The sequence below is a fragment of the Xenopus laevis genome, chromosome 9_10S (genome assembly GCF_017654675.1).
Source record: "Xenopus laevis strain J_2021 chromosome 9_10S, Xenopus_laevis_v10.1, whole genome shotgun sequence".
Taxonomy (NCBI): domain Eukaryota; kingdom Metazoa; phylum Chordata; class Amphibia; order Anura; family Pipidae; genus Xenopus; species Xenopus laevis.
The window spans coordinates 110,804,495-110,820,785 of NC_054388.1; the positions used below are offsets into that span (position 1 = coordinate 110,804,495).

At 39.7% G+C, this 16,291-nt stretch overlaps 2 protein-coding genes across 2 annotated transcripts; both read right to left on the reverse strand.

Moving 5' to 3' along the window:
* Positions 1–1,229: 1,229 nt before the first annotated feature.
* LOC121398803 (non-muscle caldesmon-like) lies at positions 1,230–8,316 on the reverse strand. The gene is made up of 4 exons (XM_041578117.1): positions 7,957–8,316; positions 5,094–5,220; positions 4,447–4,520; positions 1,230–1,921 (listed from the first exon to the last, which is right to left on the reverse strand). Exons 1-4 carry the CDS (start codon positions 8,276–8,278, stop codon positions 1,230–1,232), a joined length of 1,215 nt encoding a protein of 404 aa, XP_041434051.1. The 5' UTR covers positions 8,279–8,316.
* Positions 8,317–11,735: 3,419 nt separating this feature from the next.
* LOC121398804 (stress response protein NST1-like) lies at positions 11,736–16,106 on the reverse strand. The gene is made up of 4 exons (XM_041578118.1): positions 15,742–16,106; positions 13,643–13,769; positions 12,995–13,068; positions 11,736–12,466 (listed from the first exon to the last, which is right to left on the reverse strand). Exons 1-4 carry the CDS (start codon positions 16,061–16,063, stop codon positions 11,736–11,738), a joined length of 1,254 nt encoding a protein of 417 aa, XP_041434052.1. The 5' UTR covers positions 16,064–16,106.
* Between the last annotated feature and the right edge of the window lie 185 nt (positions 16,107–16,291).

Consider the following 16,291-nt stretch of genomic DNA (forward strand, 5'->3'; position numbering starts at 1 on the left):
ACAGAAAACGGATTCTTTGTTTAACAGTCTGGACATTGGAGTTCACCTTCCACATGAAAGCTGTCCTGGGGAAAGGCTATTTAAAGTTAATTGGAATGGGGGAGTTTGTCTCTCAGAAGGGCAGAGCAGGGAGAAGACCTGGCTGTGTAAAGAAGTCCCAGAGGAGCTGGTAGTGCTGCCTGTGACTGCCTGAAGCAGAAGGTGACTGTGAGTTGGTCGAGCTGGTGAGTCTGGCTACAAGAGTGAGAGAAGCCAGAAAGCTGATCTCCTTAACAGGAAAGAATCCCGTGAGTTCAGGGGTGAGTCAAACTATATTGTTTGTTGTGCTGGTCGTCCACAAGGGGCCCAGTCTAGTCAGGGACTGCTTCAAAGTGTAAAGTTAGTGCCCAGTGGGATAGGTTTTTATTTTTTATTTTATGGTTTGTTTGTATGGTAACAATGGTCACCCCTGTTTCTGTGCATAATTGTGTTTGTTTAAAAGTGGGAAAATAAACCCGTGTTTTCCGTGAAGAAGCCTGTGTCCCTTCTTTCTGCTCCTTTGTCCTGTGCTGCCTGCCCACCTTTGACCAATCCCCCAAAAGTTACATGTGCAAGCTGCTAGTTTGCCACAATATATATATGTGTTTATAATCACACCAGAGAAATTTCCCAGGTACAGTTTGAGACCCTTGTGAGATGCTGACACAGAGAAAGAAGCTTTATTGGAATTAAAACATTGAGCATGGAATACATCCACATTCAATATCATCAGCATAAACCTGTGACAGCACTAACATTAGGTTTTATACCAAAGAACTTTCTAATCAACATCACTTTTAGTTCTTTGATTGATTACTCAACATTCTACTTGTCATTTTTGCAATCTATTGTAAATGTGGCATCAAATCAGGGCAATCACAATATCTAAATTTCAACAGGTCCATATGTTTATAAGTGCAAACCAGTAAATATCAGAAAACAGTAACTATAATTACTAGGAAACCTTTTTAAGACTGAATACCTAAGCCAAATGTTTTATATTGATTCAAGAATTTTAAGGAACAATTTAGTTACTATATCTACATCACCTTTTAGTAGATACTGTACATAAACTGAGTTGGGCCTCAGTTTTAGTAGTCTGGAATTCAGAGAAAAATATGAACAGAAGAGGGCTTGTATGCAAATATCCCCAAAAAAGTAAGAATAAAAAGTTGAACTTCACCTTCTAAAGATTTTAAAATTCCAAATTGTCACTGAATAAAGCAGCTTCCCTCAGTCTTCCTTCTATGCTCCTCAGCTCTCATCCTAACCCTCTCTATTTCTCTTGCCTCCTCTGCTCTCCTTGATGCCGCCTCTCTTCTCCTAGCCTGCTTTCTTCTCCTAGCCTCCTCTCTTTCTCTGGCCTCCTCTGCTCTCCTTGATTCCTCCTCTCTTCTCATAGCCTCCTCTGCTCTCCTCCTGGCCTCCTCTATTGCTCTAGCCTCCTCTGCTCTCCTCTTAGCCTCTTCTGTTCTCCTCCTAGCCTCCTCTCTTTCCCTAGACTCCTCTTCTCTCCTCCTAGCTTCCCTTTTTCTTATAGCCTCCTCTCTTTTCCTAGCAAAAAATCTTTTCCTATCCTCCATTCTTTTCCTAGCCATAAATCTTTCTTTCTTTGATTTCTCTTCCATGTAAGTATTATGACTATACATGTGCAGGAATTTCTTTCTCTGTATACGTTCTTCCTTCGGGTTCCTTGGGTGCACCATTCGGAATCTGACATCATCCAAAGCATATTTAAGGAGGCTAAGGAAATCTGTATTTCTCCCTTGTGTCTGTGTCTGATCCTCTTCAGAGTAGTTCTCCACTGCCACTACCACCTCTGCACCCAAACATTTAAACATATTTTCAACCTCAAAATAATTCCCACTTGTTTTGTAGGTGACGACAACGATTGGAAAAACACCTAAATGACAGGAAAAAATATGCATGTAGAGTAAGCAATATCTCCATCATATAACAATTTTTTTATGTGACTCAATTTATAATGTATTATACATTACACAATGCTTTTATCTAAAAGGATAATATTTTGTGTGGACTCTCTGTGCATATGACACTGGGTACAGCTGTAAAGGGCTAATTGCTCCTGGCACTCAATACCTTCTTCAACTTTCACCCAGGTTAGAAATTCAAGCACCATCACACCCCAAAACTCTCACTGCCACCATACATATATTTATTATTGCTGTATTAATATTATTCATACTTACATTTTAAATCTCTTATATATCTTCGCAAATGTTAAAATGTTATCACTTTCTTGACTGCCAGAAAAATGGGTTCAGACCAAAGTCCTTCTGTCATGAGTTTTATACTATCACCATGTGTCTTGATTTAATGTGGGTGATTCAGTGCCATATTTAACTGGATATAAAGGTTTAAATGAGTCATTACTGGTTAGTAATCTTAATAGAGTCCTTAGAGTCACTGGTTCTATTCTGTCTGCTGAAATCTAACACCATGGGAGCTCCATCCTCTGCTGGGTCTCATGTCCACACCTTGTCTGTTTCTACACACCTACAGTCCAGAAAGGTTATCTGATGAATGGATGAAATAGCCTTATCCTTCTGAGAGGAGAAGTTTTGGGAATACAATCAAAAAGTTAGGGAGTATGATCTAAGAGACATGCATCTAGTTTTGGGAGTTAGTAGATGAAGAACCACCTAACACCAAGGGTCTAACTCATTATTGGAACTTTAATCCATTGGATTTATAAAACCAACCCTTTTCGAAGGATTAATAAAGGATTAGATGCTAGACTTCATTGCAAATCATAATACTATGAGTTTGTGCCACCATGGTTTAATGCGTAAAAGATCTTGCCGGACTAACTTAATTTCTTTTTATGAGAAGGTAAGTAGAGACCTCGATTCTGGGATGGCAGTGGATGTGATTTACTTAGACTTTGCTAAAGCATTTGATACAGTGCCACACAGAAGGTTACTGGTTAAATTAAGGAATGTTGGCCTGGAACATAGTATTTGTACCTGGATAGAGAACTGGCTAAAAGATAGACTACAAAGAGTGGTGGTAAATGGAACATTTTCTAATTGGACCAGTGTTGTTAGTGGAGTACCGCAGGGCTCTGTACTAGGTCCCTTGCTTTTCAACTTGTTTATTAATGACCTGGAGGTGGGCATTGAAAGTACTGTTTCTATTTTTGCAGATGATACTAAATTGTGCAGAACTATAGGTTCCATGCAGGATGCTGCCACTTTGCAAAGTGATTTGTCTAAACTGGAAAACAGGGCAGAAAACTGGAAAATGAGGTTCAATGTTGATAAATGCAGGTTATGCACTTTGGCAAAAATAATATAAATGCAAGTTATACACTAAATGGCAGTGTGTTGGGAGTTTAAATGAGAAGGATCTAGGGGTCTTTGTAGATAACACATTGTCTAATTCTGGGCAGTGTCATTCTGTGGCTACTAAAGCAAATAAAGTTCTGTCTTGCATAAAAAGGGCATTAACTCAAGGGATGAAAACATAATTCTGCCTCTTTATAGGTCCCTGGTGAGGCCTCATCTGTAGTATAGGGGCAGTTTTGGACTCCAGTCCTTAAGAGGGATATAAATGAGCTGGAGAGAGTGCAGAGACTAAGTGCAACTAAACTACAGATGAAGCCACTTGGATTTGTGCCTTAAATGCGTCATGACTAGGGATTAATTGAATAAACTGTGTTATCTATAGTCATCATATCTCATTTAATGCATTTAACCTTTCATTAAATTAAAAGGGTAGACTGTCAAGGTTGGGGTTCTTTTCTCTGGAAAAAAGGCGCTTGCGAGGGGACATGATTAGACTTTACAACTACATTAGAGGACATTATAGAAAAATGGCAGGGGACCTTTTTTCAAATAAAGAGAATCACGCACCAGAGGTCTCCCCTTCAGACTAGAAGAAAAGAACTTTCATTTGAAGCAACGTAGGGGGTTCTTCACAGTCAGGACAGTGAGGTTGGGGAATGCACTGCCGGGTGATGTTGTGATGCTGATTCAGTTAATGACTATAAGAGGGACTTGGATGATTTCTTGGACAGACATAATATCAAAGGCTATTATTGATATGGGTATATATAATTTATGTGAAAGTATGTAGGGGTGTGTGTATGGATGCTGGGTTTTCATTTGTAGGGGTTGAACTTGATGGATACTTTTATATCTTTTTTCAACCCGATTTAACTATGAAATTATGTAACACACCTACTACATTTGTACAACGTGGAGGAACAATAACATCATGGACTTCAGTATAATGGCCTATCTGAGGCATCGCTAAATGTGGGACACTCTAGGTCATTGATGCCCAGCCAATGGCTCGCGAGCAACATGTTTCAAACCAACGCCTTAGCTGAATTATATATAGCTAGATTTAACATAAAGAAAAGTCATTAAATATTCACTATTTTATTATATGTAATTGATTTACCTGTCAGGTCTCTGCAGTTTTTAAAAAACACCTTCATCTGTGACTTCTCCTGCTCCGACAATGTGTTCAGCACTCTGCAAATAACATAGAAAAATAAGGAAACTGGCATCAGAGGGTATATATTCACTAGGCCACAGTCCCTCAAAAACAGCTACAACCACCATTCCTGGATGAGTTTAACATAGCTCTCCCGAGGATAATGGATAAATTAGTACAGTAAGTCTTGGAAGCTCCAACCATTGGAAGCTCCATCAGCTCAAAGATAATAACTCTAAAGAAGGGTGTGAGGGACTTGGAAGAGCTTTTGAAAACTCAAAGGGCAATGACTGGTGTTAAGCAATTGTCAGTGGCATGGGTGGCCCACCATTACACCCCCCACCATCGTTGGCACAAAAAAGACCTAACACAGCAAAAACTGCTCTCAACTCCACAAGTATGAAATACTTATTTGTGATTCAAGGACCTTACAAATACTCTCTCCATCATTTCAAGTGAAACTCAGGTAAAAGACTTGACAGAGATGAAGTATAACAGAGGCATAGAGCCAATTCATCAGTAAAAACATCCATTGACACTAGATGGGCATGCCTCATATAGAGCCTCAAGTGCAAGATAAACAGAAGGAGCAAATAACTGAAATTTCTTACTTATATATAAACACGGGAACTATAAAGTCTGTGTAATTTGGGTCCAACTCGGAATCCTCTAGCTGGGACATAAACTCTTCATAATTGCCTCTCCATTCCACCTTCTTATTCAGGGGTACAAAGTTACCTGGAAGTAGAAATTAATCCTTATAAATATTCTTAGGAACAATAGATGCACGTTGGCGTTGCTTCAAATATCTGTAACTTTTTAATTTTAACACCGAGATTTTCCAAGTTTTTGGGTCCAGTTGCCCTTTGACGTGCAACATTTTTTTTCAGACCACCCATCATTCATTATACAACTACATATTCTTTAAATTGTATTTAAATTGTACAAAAATAATTTTTTTGGGATGTATTCATATATACTGAGCAAGTACACGTATTTTTTTTCTTTATTGGCGTGTGCAGTTCTGGGGAAACAAGAGGGCGAAAAGGGGACAAGGCCTTAGTTTGACTGCACTGGTCTGTAAATGCTAGGTCTGTATACTGTAAGTACACATATATATATATATATATATATATATATATATATATATATATATATATATATATATATATATATAAACAGTCTATAGTGGTGCACTCTCAATATAGGCAGCCGCCTGGGTGCTGGTTATAACATAGCATAACAATCCAAAAATACAAACCGCACTCCAAGGTCTTGAAATGGTGAAAAAGTGAAAAGTTTATTTCAACGTTTCGGCCCACCTACTCGGGCCGTCTTCAGGAAGACTTCCTGAAGACGGCCCGAGTAGATGGGCCGAAACGTTGAAATAAACTTTTCACTTTTTTCACCATTTCAAGACCTTGGAGTGCGGTTTGTATTTTTGGATTATATCTATATATATATATATATATATATATATATATATATATATATATATATATATATATATTCATAAAGCTGAGCTGCTGTGTGCTTATTCTCTATATTTCTGTTTGTGTGAATTGAGCAAAGGTGTAAGCCCAAGGGATGGTGAGGTACTTGAAGGGACTGGAGTATGGGGCCCCAAGCCGTAGGAGCTTGACATGGAGTGTCTAGAGCTTGGAGGAGGCAGCAGAGTTAATTTGACAGTAGCTGCCAGTAAAGGGGGCTTTGTTGTGGTCAAATTGAGGATGGAGCTGGGAGCTGTGCCCTGATGTTTGAAGCCAGCTTTTTGTGTTCAGTTTGAATAACATGGGAACTGGCATGAGGATGTGGAGACACTAAGGATGCCTAATCCAGCTCTGTTTGAGCCCCGATGAGTCTGCCTGAGGAAAAAGTATTGAAAGGCTCCAGCGTATGTCCTCTGTGTGAGGACTGGTGTCCGTTTGTCTGCCACATGGAAGTAACTACCTCTGTCCAACAGGAGAGTTATTTGGGCCAGTAGAGCCACCTTGGGGAAAGTTAAAAGCTCTTGGAGAAAAGGGACTGTCATGCTCTTTGTCCACCTGGAATGAAGTGTGGTACTCTGCCAGGGTTGAGACCAGGGCTGGACTGAGAATTAAAATAGGCCCTGGCATTTCAGGTATACAGAAGCCCAATCAGCCCCCACAGAGGCCCAAACAGCCCCCACCAGCCCACTAAATACTGACTTTCTATGGCATGTTATAGCAGCCCCTCTGGCATTTGCCAGAACCCACAGATTGCCAGTCCGGGCCTGGTTGAGACTTACCACAAGGGTTCCCCAGGGCAGGGGTGTAATTCATGAGTAATTGTATTTTACTCTGCACTTTGCCAGTCATATAAAGTTTTCTCTGTTTAACTGCAACTGTGTGTGCATACATTGTTCTTAGTGGGCTAGGTGGAGGCACTGTCATTAAGAAAAAATCCCAGTACCCTTTCATTTAGCAAAGGGGATTCAGGACCTGTGTATGGAAAGATATTGATGATGTGCATCCTATAGCACACGGGGGGTTAAAAGAGGGTTACATTTTCAATGGGTTCAGCCTGCCTAACCTCTGCTTTTCTGGAATTCCGTTGATTCCATGCACATGATCCTAATCATCAGATTATTCTTAGTGTTATAATTTAATACATATTATACATGTATTAGTTAATACACATGTTTAATTACCCTAAGTGCTAGAACATGGCTACTTGTGCTGCACCCAAACCAGTCACACGTAGCTTGGGAACTTGTGAGAGTCTCATATTGTATTGTCATGACCATTCCATAACCCAGCCCCCAAAAGTCAGTTTTAAGCTGGTCATAGACGCACAGATTCGATCATACGAATCCTCGATTTGTACGATTTTCGGATCGTGTGTGGAGTGTCCCAAAATATATCTTGCCATGCCGATCGGTTGATCAGTCAATCGGACAGGTTAGAAATGTTTTTGTCGGCTGCCAATCATATCTCTGCATGTATTACCGATCGGATGATTTTCAGTGGGAGACTGTCACTAGCTTTGGTCGGACATAAACTTTTGTACGATTGCTGTCAGGGGCAGAACATCGGCTGATCTGTTCTTTTACTACTTTATTTGGACTGAATGGTTAATGGCAGGTCAGGAGATGAGGACGTACGATCGTGGTCCGATATTGAGGTAAAATCTTTGCGTCTATGGCCAGCTTTAATCCATATGTGTAAGACATTTAGTCCCCTGGGAATAATCCTGATGTTGCTTACTTTTTCACTTACTTGTAGCCCCTAAAGGAAGCTAAGGAGAATGCATATCTAAACACATTTTTATTGAGTCTTTTATTGAGAACTATATACTGTAGGGCAGTCAAGTCCCTCAAGCTCAAGTTGAGCTTCTCCTCAACTCAACCATATCTTTGCCTTCTTATACAGAAAAAGAATTACAAATGAACCAGCTTTTGGTTCTCTGCTGACGTTGGTTATTAAGATTTATTTTTACATCTTACTCACTTACCCAACTGTGCATAAATCATTCTCATCTCATAGTCAGTCATTCTCACAAGTCCTCTGTTATCCACAACTGTGATGGTGGGTGTGAGTTCATAGGCTCTTCTCTCCATAGTTACAGCACCCCCACTTGGAGTCATCCCTGATTCAGCATGTATTTTATATTTCCCTGCATGCAGAACATATAGAAGTGAGTTGATGAGGGCAGACTTGCCGTGCCCTGTGAAGCCAAACAGCTGCAGTAGGACCCGGTTGTAGCCCTGGTTCCCCTGGGGACAATTATCTAGGCTGAACTCTAGAACATAGTCTTGGAGCTGGTTATATTCCATAGCTGAACTGTCCCTGAGAAGGTGATCCCTCAACTGCTCTATCACTCTAACTCCTTTATATTATAGGTCTATATTTAACTTTCATTTTCCACTCGCATTTTCTTTTGTTTACTGTTTACACTTAATCCTTTTAATTGTTCCTTCTTGTGTATATTGTATTACTATTTGTATTAGAACCGGTTTGATTAAGGTGAACATTCTTACAACAAGTACTTCCTCTTTAAACATGATCATGACCCATTTTACCTTTTCTTTACTCAGGGATTATCTCTAAACAAAGGATACAAAATTCATGAAATGAGTTGCAAGCCAATCAATGAATTTGTATACTGGAAAAAAAAAAAAAATTTTGTATTATTATTTTTTATTATTTGTAGGTAATTTGTAAAAATAATCCCCCATGAAAGTTATTCAATATAGTAAGGGAAATGAAGGTACAGGCATAGGATCTGTTACCGGCAACCCGTTATCCATATTATGGGTAGGCCATTTCCCATAAACTCCATTTTAATCAAATCAACCATTTTTTTAATGATTTTCTCTGTAATAATTAACCAGTGCCTTGTACTTGATACCCACTAAGATAAGGGGTTGTTCCTCTTTGAGTTAACTTTTAGTATGACGTAGAGAGGGATATTCTGAGACAATCTGCAATTGGTTTTAATTTTTTATTATTTGTAATTTTTATCAAGCAGCTTCCAGTTTGCAATTTCAGCTGCCTGGTTACTAGGGTCCAAATGATCCTAGCAACCATGCACTGATTTGAATAAGAGACTGGAATATGAATAGGAGAGGCCTGAATAGAAAGACGAGTAATAAAAAAAGTACCAATAACGATAAATTTGTAGCTTAACAGAGTTTTTAGATGGGGTCAGTGAGCCCCATTTGAAAGCTGGAAAGAGTCAGAAGAAGAAGGCAAATAATTAAACTATAAAAAATAAATAATGAAAGACAACTGAAAACTTTTAGAATTGGCCATTCTACAACAAACGAAAAGTTTACTTTAAGGTGAACAAAGCCTTTAATCCTAATTGGAGGCAAAATAATCCTACTGGGTTTCTTTAATGTTTAAATGATTATTTAGAACACTTAAGGTATGGAAATCTAAACTACTGAAAGACCCAAGGTCGGACTTGGCACCGGGGAAAAAAAACAGTGGACCCTCAGCTCTTGTGGGCCCCTTCGGCCCAGACCAAATCTTTCTGCCCACGACCTACCTTTTTCGGGCAAATACATTGCATACGCATTTGCAGTGCGGGCCAGCTCCACGGGTGAACCAGGCAGGGGACTTGGAGGGTGGCACTGCGACATCAGCACCGAGGGGCACTGGGCCAAGATCATCCTTCCTTCCAAACCATCTGTTATCCTCAACTGTCATGGTGGGTGTGAGAAGGCTCTTCACTGCATAGTTACAGCACCCCCCCCCCCACTGGATGTCACCCCTGATTTGGCATGCATTCCATACTTCTCTTTAGACAGAACATATAGACCTTGATTCTGTATTGCTTAACAGTTTCCTAACCCAGGAAGCAATGCAAAACCAATTGTTTATTTAGCCCCTAAGGGGCCACAAAACCAAATTCATGGATCCAATATGCCTCTCTGTAACAACATTTTATCATAATCACCACCTTGCATATGTTTAGGTACATGCTCAATGGCCGTGCACCTTAATGTTGCTGGGTCATGTTTTGCCTCAGCCCAAAGTTCCGCTACAGTTCGTTGGGCTATATCCTGTTTTTATCCTGAACTCTAGAGGTTCTTCCCGGATCCACTGCTGCCCATATACTGGATCTATGCATAGTGATGTGTTCTTTTACCTGTCTTATGGACTTGCCACAATGTGGTAAACCACATGGGCATCTTATGATGTACACAACCATGGATGTAGTACAAGTCCTTCTCTGTTTTATTGGTTTTATTTTTTACATGTGTGAGAATGGACAATATTTGTGCCAAATAAAGAACTTCCAGAGGAGCTTGCAGTGCTGCCTGTGACTGCCTGAAGCAGAAGGTGAGTCTGGCTACAAGAGTGAGGGAAAGAGTCCCGTGAGTTCAGGGGTGAGTCAAACTATATTGTTTGTTGTGCTGGTCGTCCACAAGGTGCCCAGTCTAGTCAGGGACTGCTTCAAAGTGTAAAGTTAGTGCCCAGTGGGCAAGGTTTTTATTTTATGGTTTGTTTATATGATAACAATGGTCACCCCTGTTTCTGTGCATAATTTTGTTTGTTTAAAAGTGGGAAAATAAACCCATGTTTTCCTTGAAGAAGCCTGTGTCCCGTCTTTCTGCTCCTTTGTCCTGTGCTGCCTGCCCACCTTTGACCAATCCCCCCAAAAGTTACGTGTGCAAGCTGCTAGTTTGCCACAATATATATATATATGTGGTTGAACTTTTCAAGTACATTGATATCTTCAATAAAGCGTTACCCTTGTTTATAATCACACCAGAGAAATTTCCCAGGTACAGTTTGAGACCCTTGTGAGATGAAGACACAGAGAAAGAAGCTTTATTGGTATTAAAACATCGAGCATGGAATACATCCACATTCAATATCATCAGCATAAACGTGTGACAGCACTAACATTAGGTTTTATACCAAAGAACTTTCTAATCAACATCACTTTTAGTTCTTTGATTGATTACTCAACATTCTACTTAAACATTTATTCTATGATTGGTCGTTAATTGGATATTTATTCACTTATTTTAGAACCTGGTTGTTTCCCTTACCTTCCCTACAGTTGTGTTCACTTTATGCCTGTACTTCATTCATATAATCATGTGCAAATTAACTATTATGGCAAATAGGAACTTGTCTTCTCATAAAAGTACGTTAAAGACGTAAAGTTTTTTAAAATGGTATACTATTCCATATAATACTATAATGTATTATCAAAACACAATAAATGCCATTATGAGATCACCTGTTTCATTTGAATACAAATACTTACACATCAAGTATATATTTGATGTTTCTAAACACCAATAATGTGATTTGGATAAATGATGGATAAATCTGACCTCACTGGCATACATATATTGGAAGGTGCCCATCACAAAAAAGGTATTTGAGTTATTTTTGCAATCTGTTGTAAATGTGGCGTCAAATCAGGGCAATCACAATATCTAAATTTCAACAGGTCCATATGTTTATAAGTGCAAACCAGTAAATATCAGAAAACAGTAACTATAATTACTAGGAAACTTTTTAAGACTGAATACCTAAGCCAAATGTTTTATATTGATTCAAGAATTTTAAGGAACAATTTAGTTACTATATCTACATCACCTTTTAGTAGATACTGTACATAAACTGAATTGGGCCTCAGTTTTAGTAGTCTGGAATTCAGAGAGAAATATGAACAGAAGAGGGCTTGTATGCAAATATCACCAAAAAAGTAAGAATAACAATAAAAAGTTGAACTTTACCTTCTAAAGATTTTAAAATTCCAAATTGTCACTGAATAAAGCAGCTTCCCTCAGTCTTCCTTCTATGCTCCTCAGCTCTCATCCTAACCCTCTCTCTTTCTCTGACCTCCTCTGCTCTCCTTGATGCCGCCTCTCTTCTCCTAGCCTGCTCTCTTCTCCTAGCCTCCTCTCCTTCTCTGGCCTCCTCTGCTCTCCTTGATTCCTCCTCTCTTCTCATAGCCTCCTCTGCTCTCCTCCTGGCCTCCTCTATTGCTCTAGCCTCCTCTGCTCTTCTCCTGGCCTCCTCTATTGCTCTAGCCTCCTCTGCTCTCCTCTTAGCCTCTTCTGTTCTCCTCCTAGCCTCCTCTCTTTCCCTAGACTCCTCTTCTCTCCTCCTAGCTTCCCTTTTTCTTATAGCCTCCTCTCTTTTCCTAGCAAAAAATCTTTTCCTATCCTCCATTCTTTTCCTAGCCATAAATCTTTCTTTCTTTGATTTCTCTTCCATGTAAGTATTATGACTATATATGTGCAGGAATTTCTTTCTCTGTATACGTTCTTCCTTCGGGTTCCTTGGGTGCACCATTCGGAATCTGACATCATCCAAAGCATATTTAAGGAGGCTAAGGAAATCTGTATTTCTCCCTTGTGTCTGTGTCTGATCCTCTTCAGAGTAGTTCTCCACTGCCACTACCACCTCTGCACCCAAACATTTAAACATCTTTTCAACCTCAAAATAATTCCCACTTGTTTTGTAGGTGAGGACAACGATTGGAAAAACACCTAAATGACAGGAAAAAATATGCATGTAGAGTAAGCAATATCCCCATCATATAACAATTTTTTTATGACTCAATTTATAATGAATTATACATAACACAATGTTTTTATCTAAAAGGATAATATTTTGTGTGGACTCTCTGTGCATATGACACTGGGTACAGCTGTAAAGGGCTAATTGCTCCTGCCACTCAATACTCTTCTAAACTTCTTCAACTTTCACCCAGGTTAGAAATTCAAGCACCATCACACCCCAAAACTCTCACTGCCACCATATATTTATTATTGTTGTATTAATATTATTCATACTTACATTTTACAACCTGGAGGAACAATAACATCAAGGACTTCAGTATAATGGCCTATCTGAGGCATCGCTAAATGTGGGACACTCTAGGTCATTGATGCCCAGCCAATGGCTCGCGAGCAACATGTTTCAAACCAACGCCTTAGCTGAATTATATATAGCTAGATTTAACATAAAGAAAAGTCATTAAATATTCACTATTTTATTATATGTAATTGATTTACCTGTCAGGTCTCTGCAGTTTTTAAAAAACGCCTTCATCTGTGACTTCTCCTGCTCTGGCAATGTGTACAGCACTCTGCAAATAACATAGAAAAATAAGGAAACTGGCATCAGAGGGTATATATTCACTAGGCCACAGTCCCTCAAAAACAGCTACAACCACCATTCCTGGATGAGTTTAACATAGCTCTCCCGAGGATAATGGATAAATTAGTACAGTAAGTCTTGGAAGCTCCAACCATTGGAAGCTCCATCAGCTCAAAGATAATAACTCTAAAGAAGGGTGTGAGGGACTTGGAAGAGCTTTTGAAAACTCAAAGGGCAATGACTGGTGTTAAGCAATAGTCAGTGGCATGGGTGGCCCACCATTACACCCCCCCACCATCGTTGGCACAAAAAAGACCTAACACAGCAAAAACTGCTCTCAACTCCACAAGTATGAAATACTTATTTGTGATTCAAGGACCTTAGAAATAGTCTTTCCATCATTTCAAGTGAAACTCAGGTAATAGACTTGAGAGAGATGAAGTATAACAGAGGCATAGAGCCAATTCATCAGTAAACACATCCATTGACACTAGATGGGCATGCCTCATATAGAGCCTCAAGTGCAAGATAAACAGAAGGAGCAAATAACTGAAATGTCTTACTTATAGATAAACACGGGAACTATAAAGTCTGTGTAATTTGGGTCCAGCTCGGAATCCTCTAGCTGGGACATAAACTCTTCATAATTGCCTCTCCATTCCACCTTCTTATTCAGGGGTACAAAGTTACCTGGAAGTAGAAATTAATCCTAATGAATACTCTTGGGAGCAATAGATGCACGTTGCCTCACATATCTGTAACTTTTTAATTTTAACAACGAGATTTTCCAAGTTTTTGGGTCCAGTTGCCCTTGGCTTTGACGTGCAACCTTTTTTTCAGACCACCCATCATTCAATATACAACTACATACTCTTTAAATTCTCTTTAAATTGTACAAAAAAGAAAACACTGTGGGATGTATACATATATACTGAGCAAGTTCATGTATTTTGTTTCTTTATCAGTGTGTGCAGTTCTGGGGAAACATGAGGGAGTAAAGGGGACGAGGCCTTATTTTGACTGCACTTAACTGATCTGAAATGCAACAATGCCATCAAAAGTGTTATAAGTCTGTATAAATGATAGGTCTGTATACTGTTAATATATATATGGTTAACCCAATGGGTTACGTTCCCACGTGCTTGGAAATCCCCTGCTGGGGCCAGCTAAGTGTTGGGCCTACTCTTTGTCCCTGTGCAGTGAGCCCTGGTATTTCCAGATTTGAAGGGGTCACTGTTGAGCTATTGAGCCATTTATTCATAAAACTGAGCTGCTGTGTGCTTAGTCTCTATTTTTCTATTTAAGTGAATTGAGCAAATGTGTAAGCCCAAGGGATGGTGAGGCCCTTGAAGGGACTGGAGTATGGGGCCCCACGTCTTAGGAGCTTGACATGGAGTGTCTAGAGCTTGAAGGCAGCAGAAAGAATGTGACAGGAGCTGCCAGTGAATGGAGCTGCCAGTAAAGGGGGCTTTGTTGTGCTCACACTGTGGATGGTGCTGGGCGCTGTTCCCTGATGATTAAATCAAACTTTGTATGCTCAGCTTAGATAGCTTGGGAACCTGGCTTGAGTATGTGGAGATGCTGAGGATGCCTGTACCAGCTCTGTGTGAGCCTTGGTGAGTCTGCCTGAGGGAAGAGTATAGAAAGGCTCCAGAGTATGTCTTTTGTGTGAGGACTGGTGTTGTCCATTTGTCTGCCACATGGGAGTAACAACCTCTGTCCAACAGAAGTATTTGGGCAGTAGAGCTACCTGGGGAAAGTTAAAAGCTCTTGGAGAAAAGGGACTGTTATGCTATTTGTCCATCTGGAATGAAGTGTGGTGAGCCAGGGTTGGAACTTACCACAAGGGTTCCCCAGGGCAGGAGTGTAATTCATGAGTAATTGTATTTTACTCTGCACTTTGCCAGTCATATAAAGTTTTCTCTGTTTTACTGCAACTGTGTGTGTGGTCATTGTTCTTAGTGGGCTAGGTGGAGTACCCTTTCATTTAGCAAAGGGGATTCAGGACCTGTGTATGGTAAGATATGTGTTTAAATCCTATATTTTCAATGGCATGGCTGGAACAGCAGTGACACCCTATATTCTTATTTTGTAACCAAATCAAACTTGATTCAGCCTGCTTATATTGAATTCAGTTGATTCCAGGCATATGATCCTAAACATCGTATTATTCTTAGCATTATAATTTAATACACATGTATAATTACCCTAAGTGCTAGAACATGGCTTCTTGTACTGTACCCAGACCAGTCACATATACAGTTGCTTGGGAACTTGTGAGAGTCTCATATTGTATTGTCATGGCCATTCCATCACCCAGACCCCAAAGTTAGTCTTAATCCATATGTGTAAGACATTTGGTCCCCTGGGAATAATCATGATGTTGCTTACTAATTCACTTATTTGTAGCCCCTATAGGAAGCTAAGGAGAATGCACATCTAAACATATTTTTATTGAGTCTTTTATTGAGAACGACATACTGTAGGGCAGTCAAGTCACTACATAAAGTTCTGTAGTAGATCAAAACCACTGGAATGAGCTTTCCCTCAACTCAACCACATATTTGCCTCATTATACAGAAAAAGAATTACAAATTAACCATCTTTTGGTTCTCTGCTGACGTTGGTTATTAAAATGTATTCTTACATCTCACTCACTTACCCAACTGTGCGTAAATCATTCTCATCTCATAGTCAGTCATTCTCACAAGTCCTCTGTTATCCACAACTGTGATGGTGGGTGTGATTTCATAGGCTCTTCTCTCCATAGTTACAGCACCCCCACTTGGGGTCATCCCTGATTTAGCATGTATTTTATATTTCCCAGCTTGCAGAACATATAGAAGTGAGTTGATGAGGGCAGACTTGCCGTGCCCTGTGAAGCCAAACAGCTGCAGTAGGACCCGGTTGTAGCCCTGGTTCCCCCGAGGACAATTATCTAGGCTGAACTCTAGAACATAGTCTTGGAGCTGGTTATATTCCATAGCTGAACTGTCCCTGAGAAGGTGATCCCTCAACTGCTCTATCACTCTAACTTCTTTATATTATAGGTCTATATTTAACTTTCATTTTCCACTCCCATTTTCTTCTGTTTACTATTTACACCTAATCCTTTTAATTGTTCTTCCTTGTTTGATTTGTGTTACTATTTGTATTAGAACCGGCTTGATAAAGATGAACATTCTTACAACAAGTACTTCCTCTTTATCTTT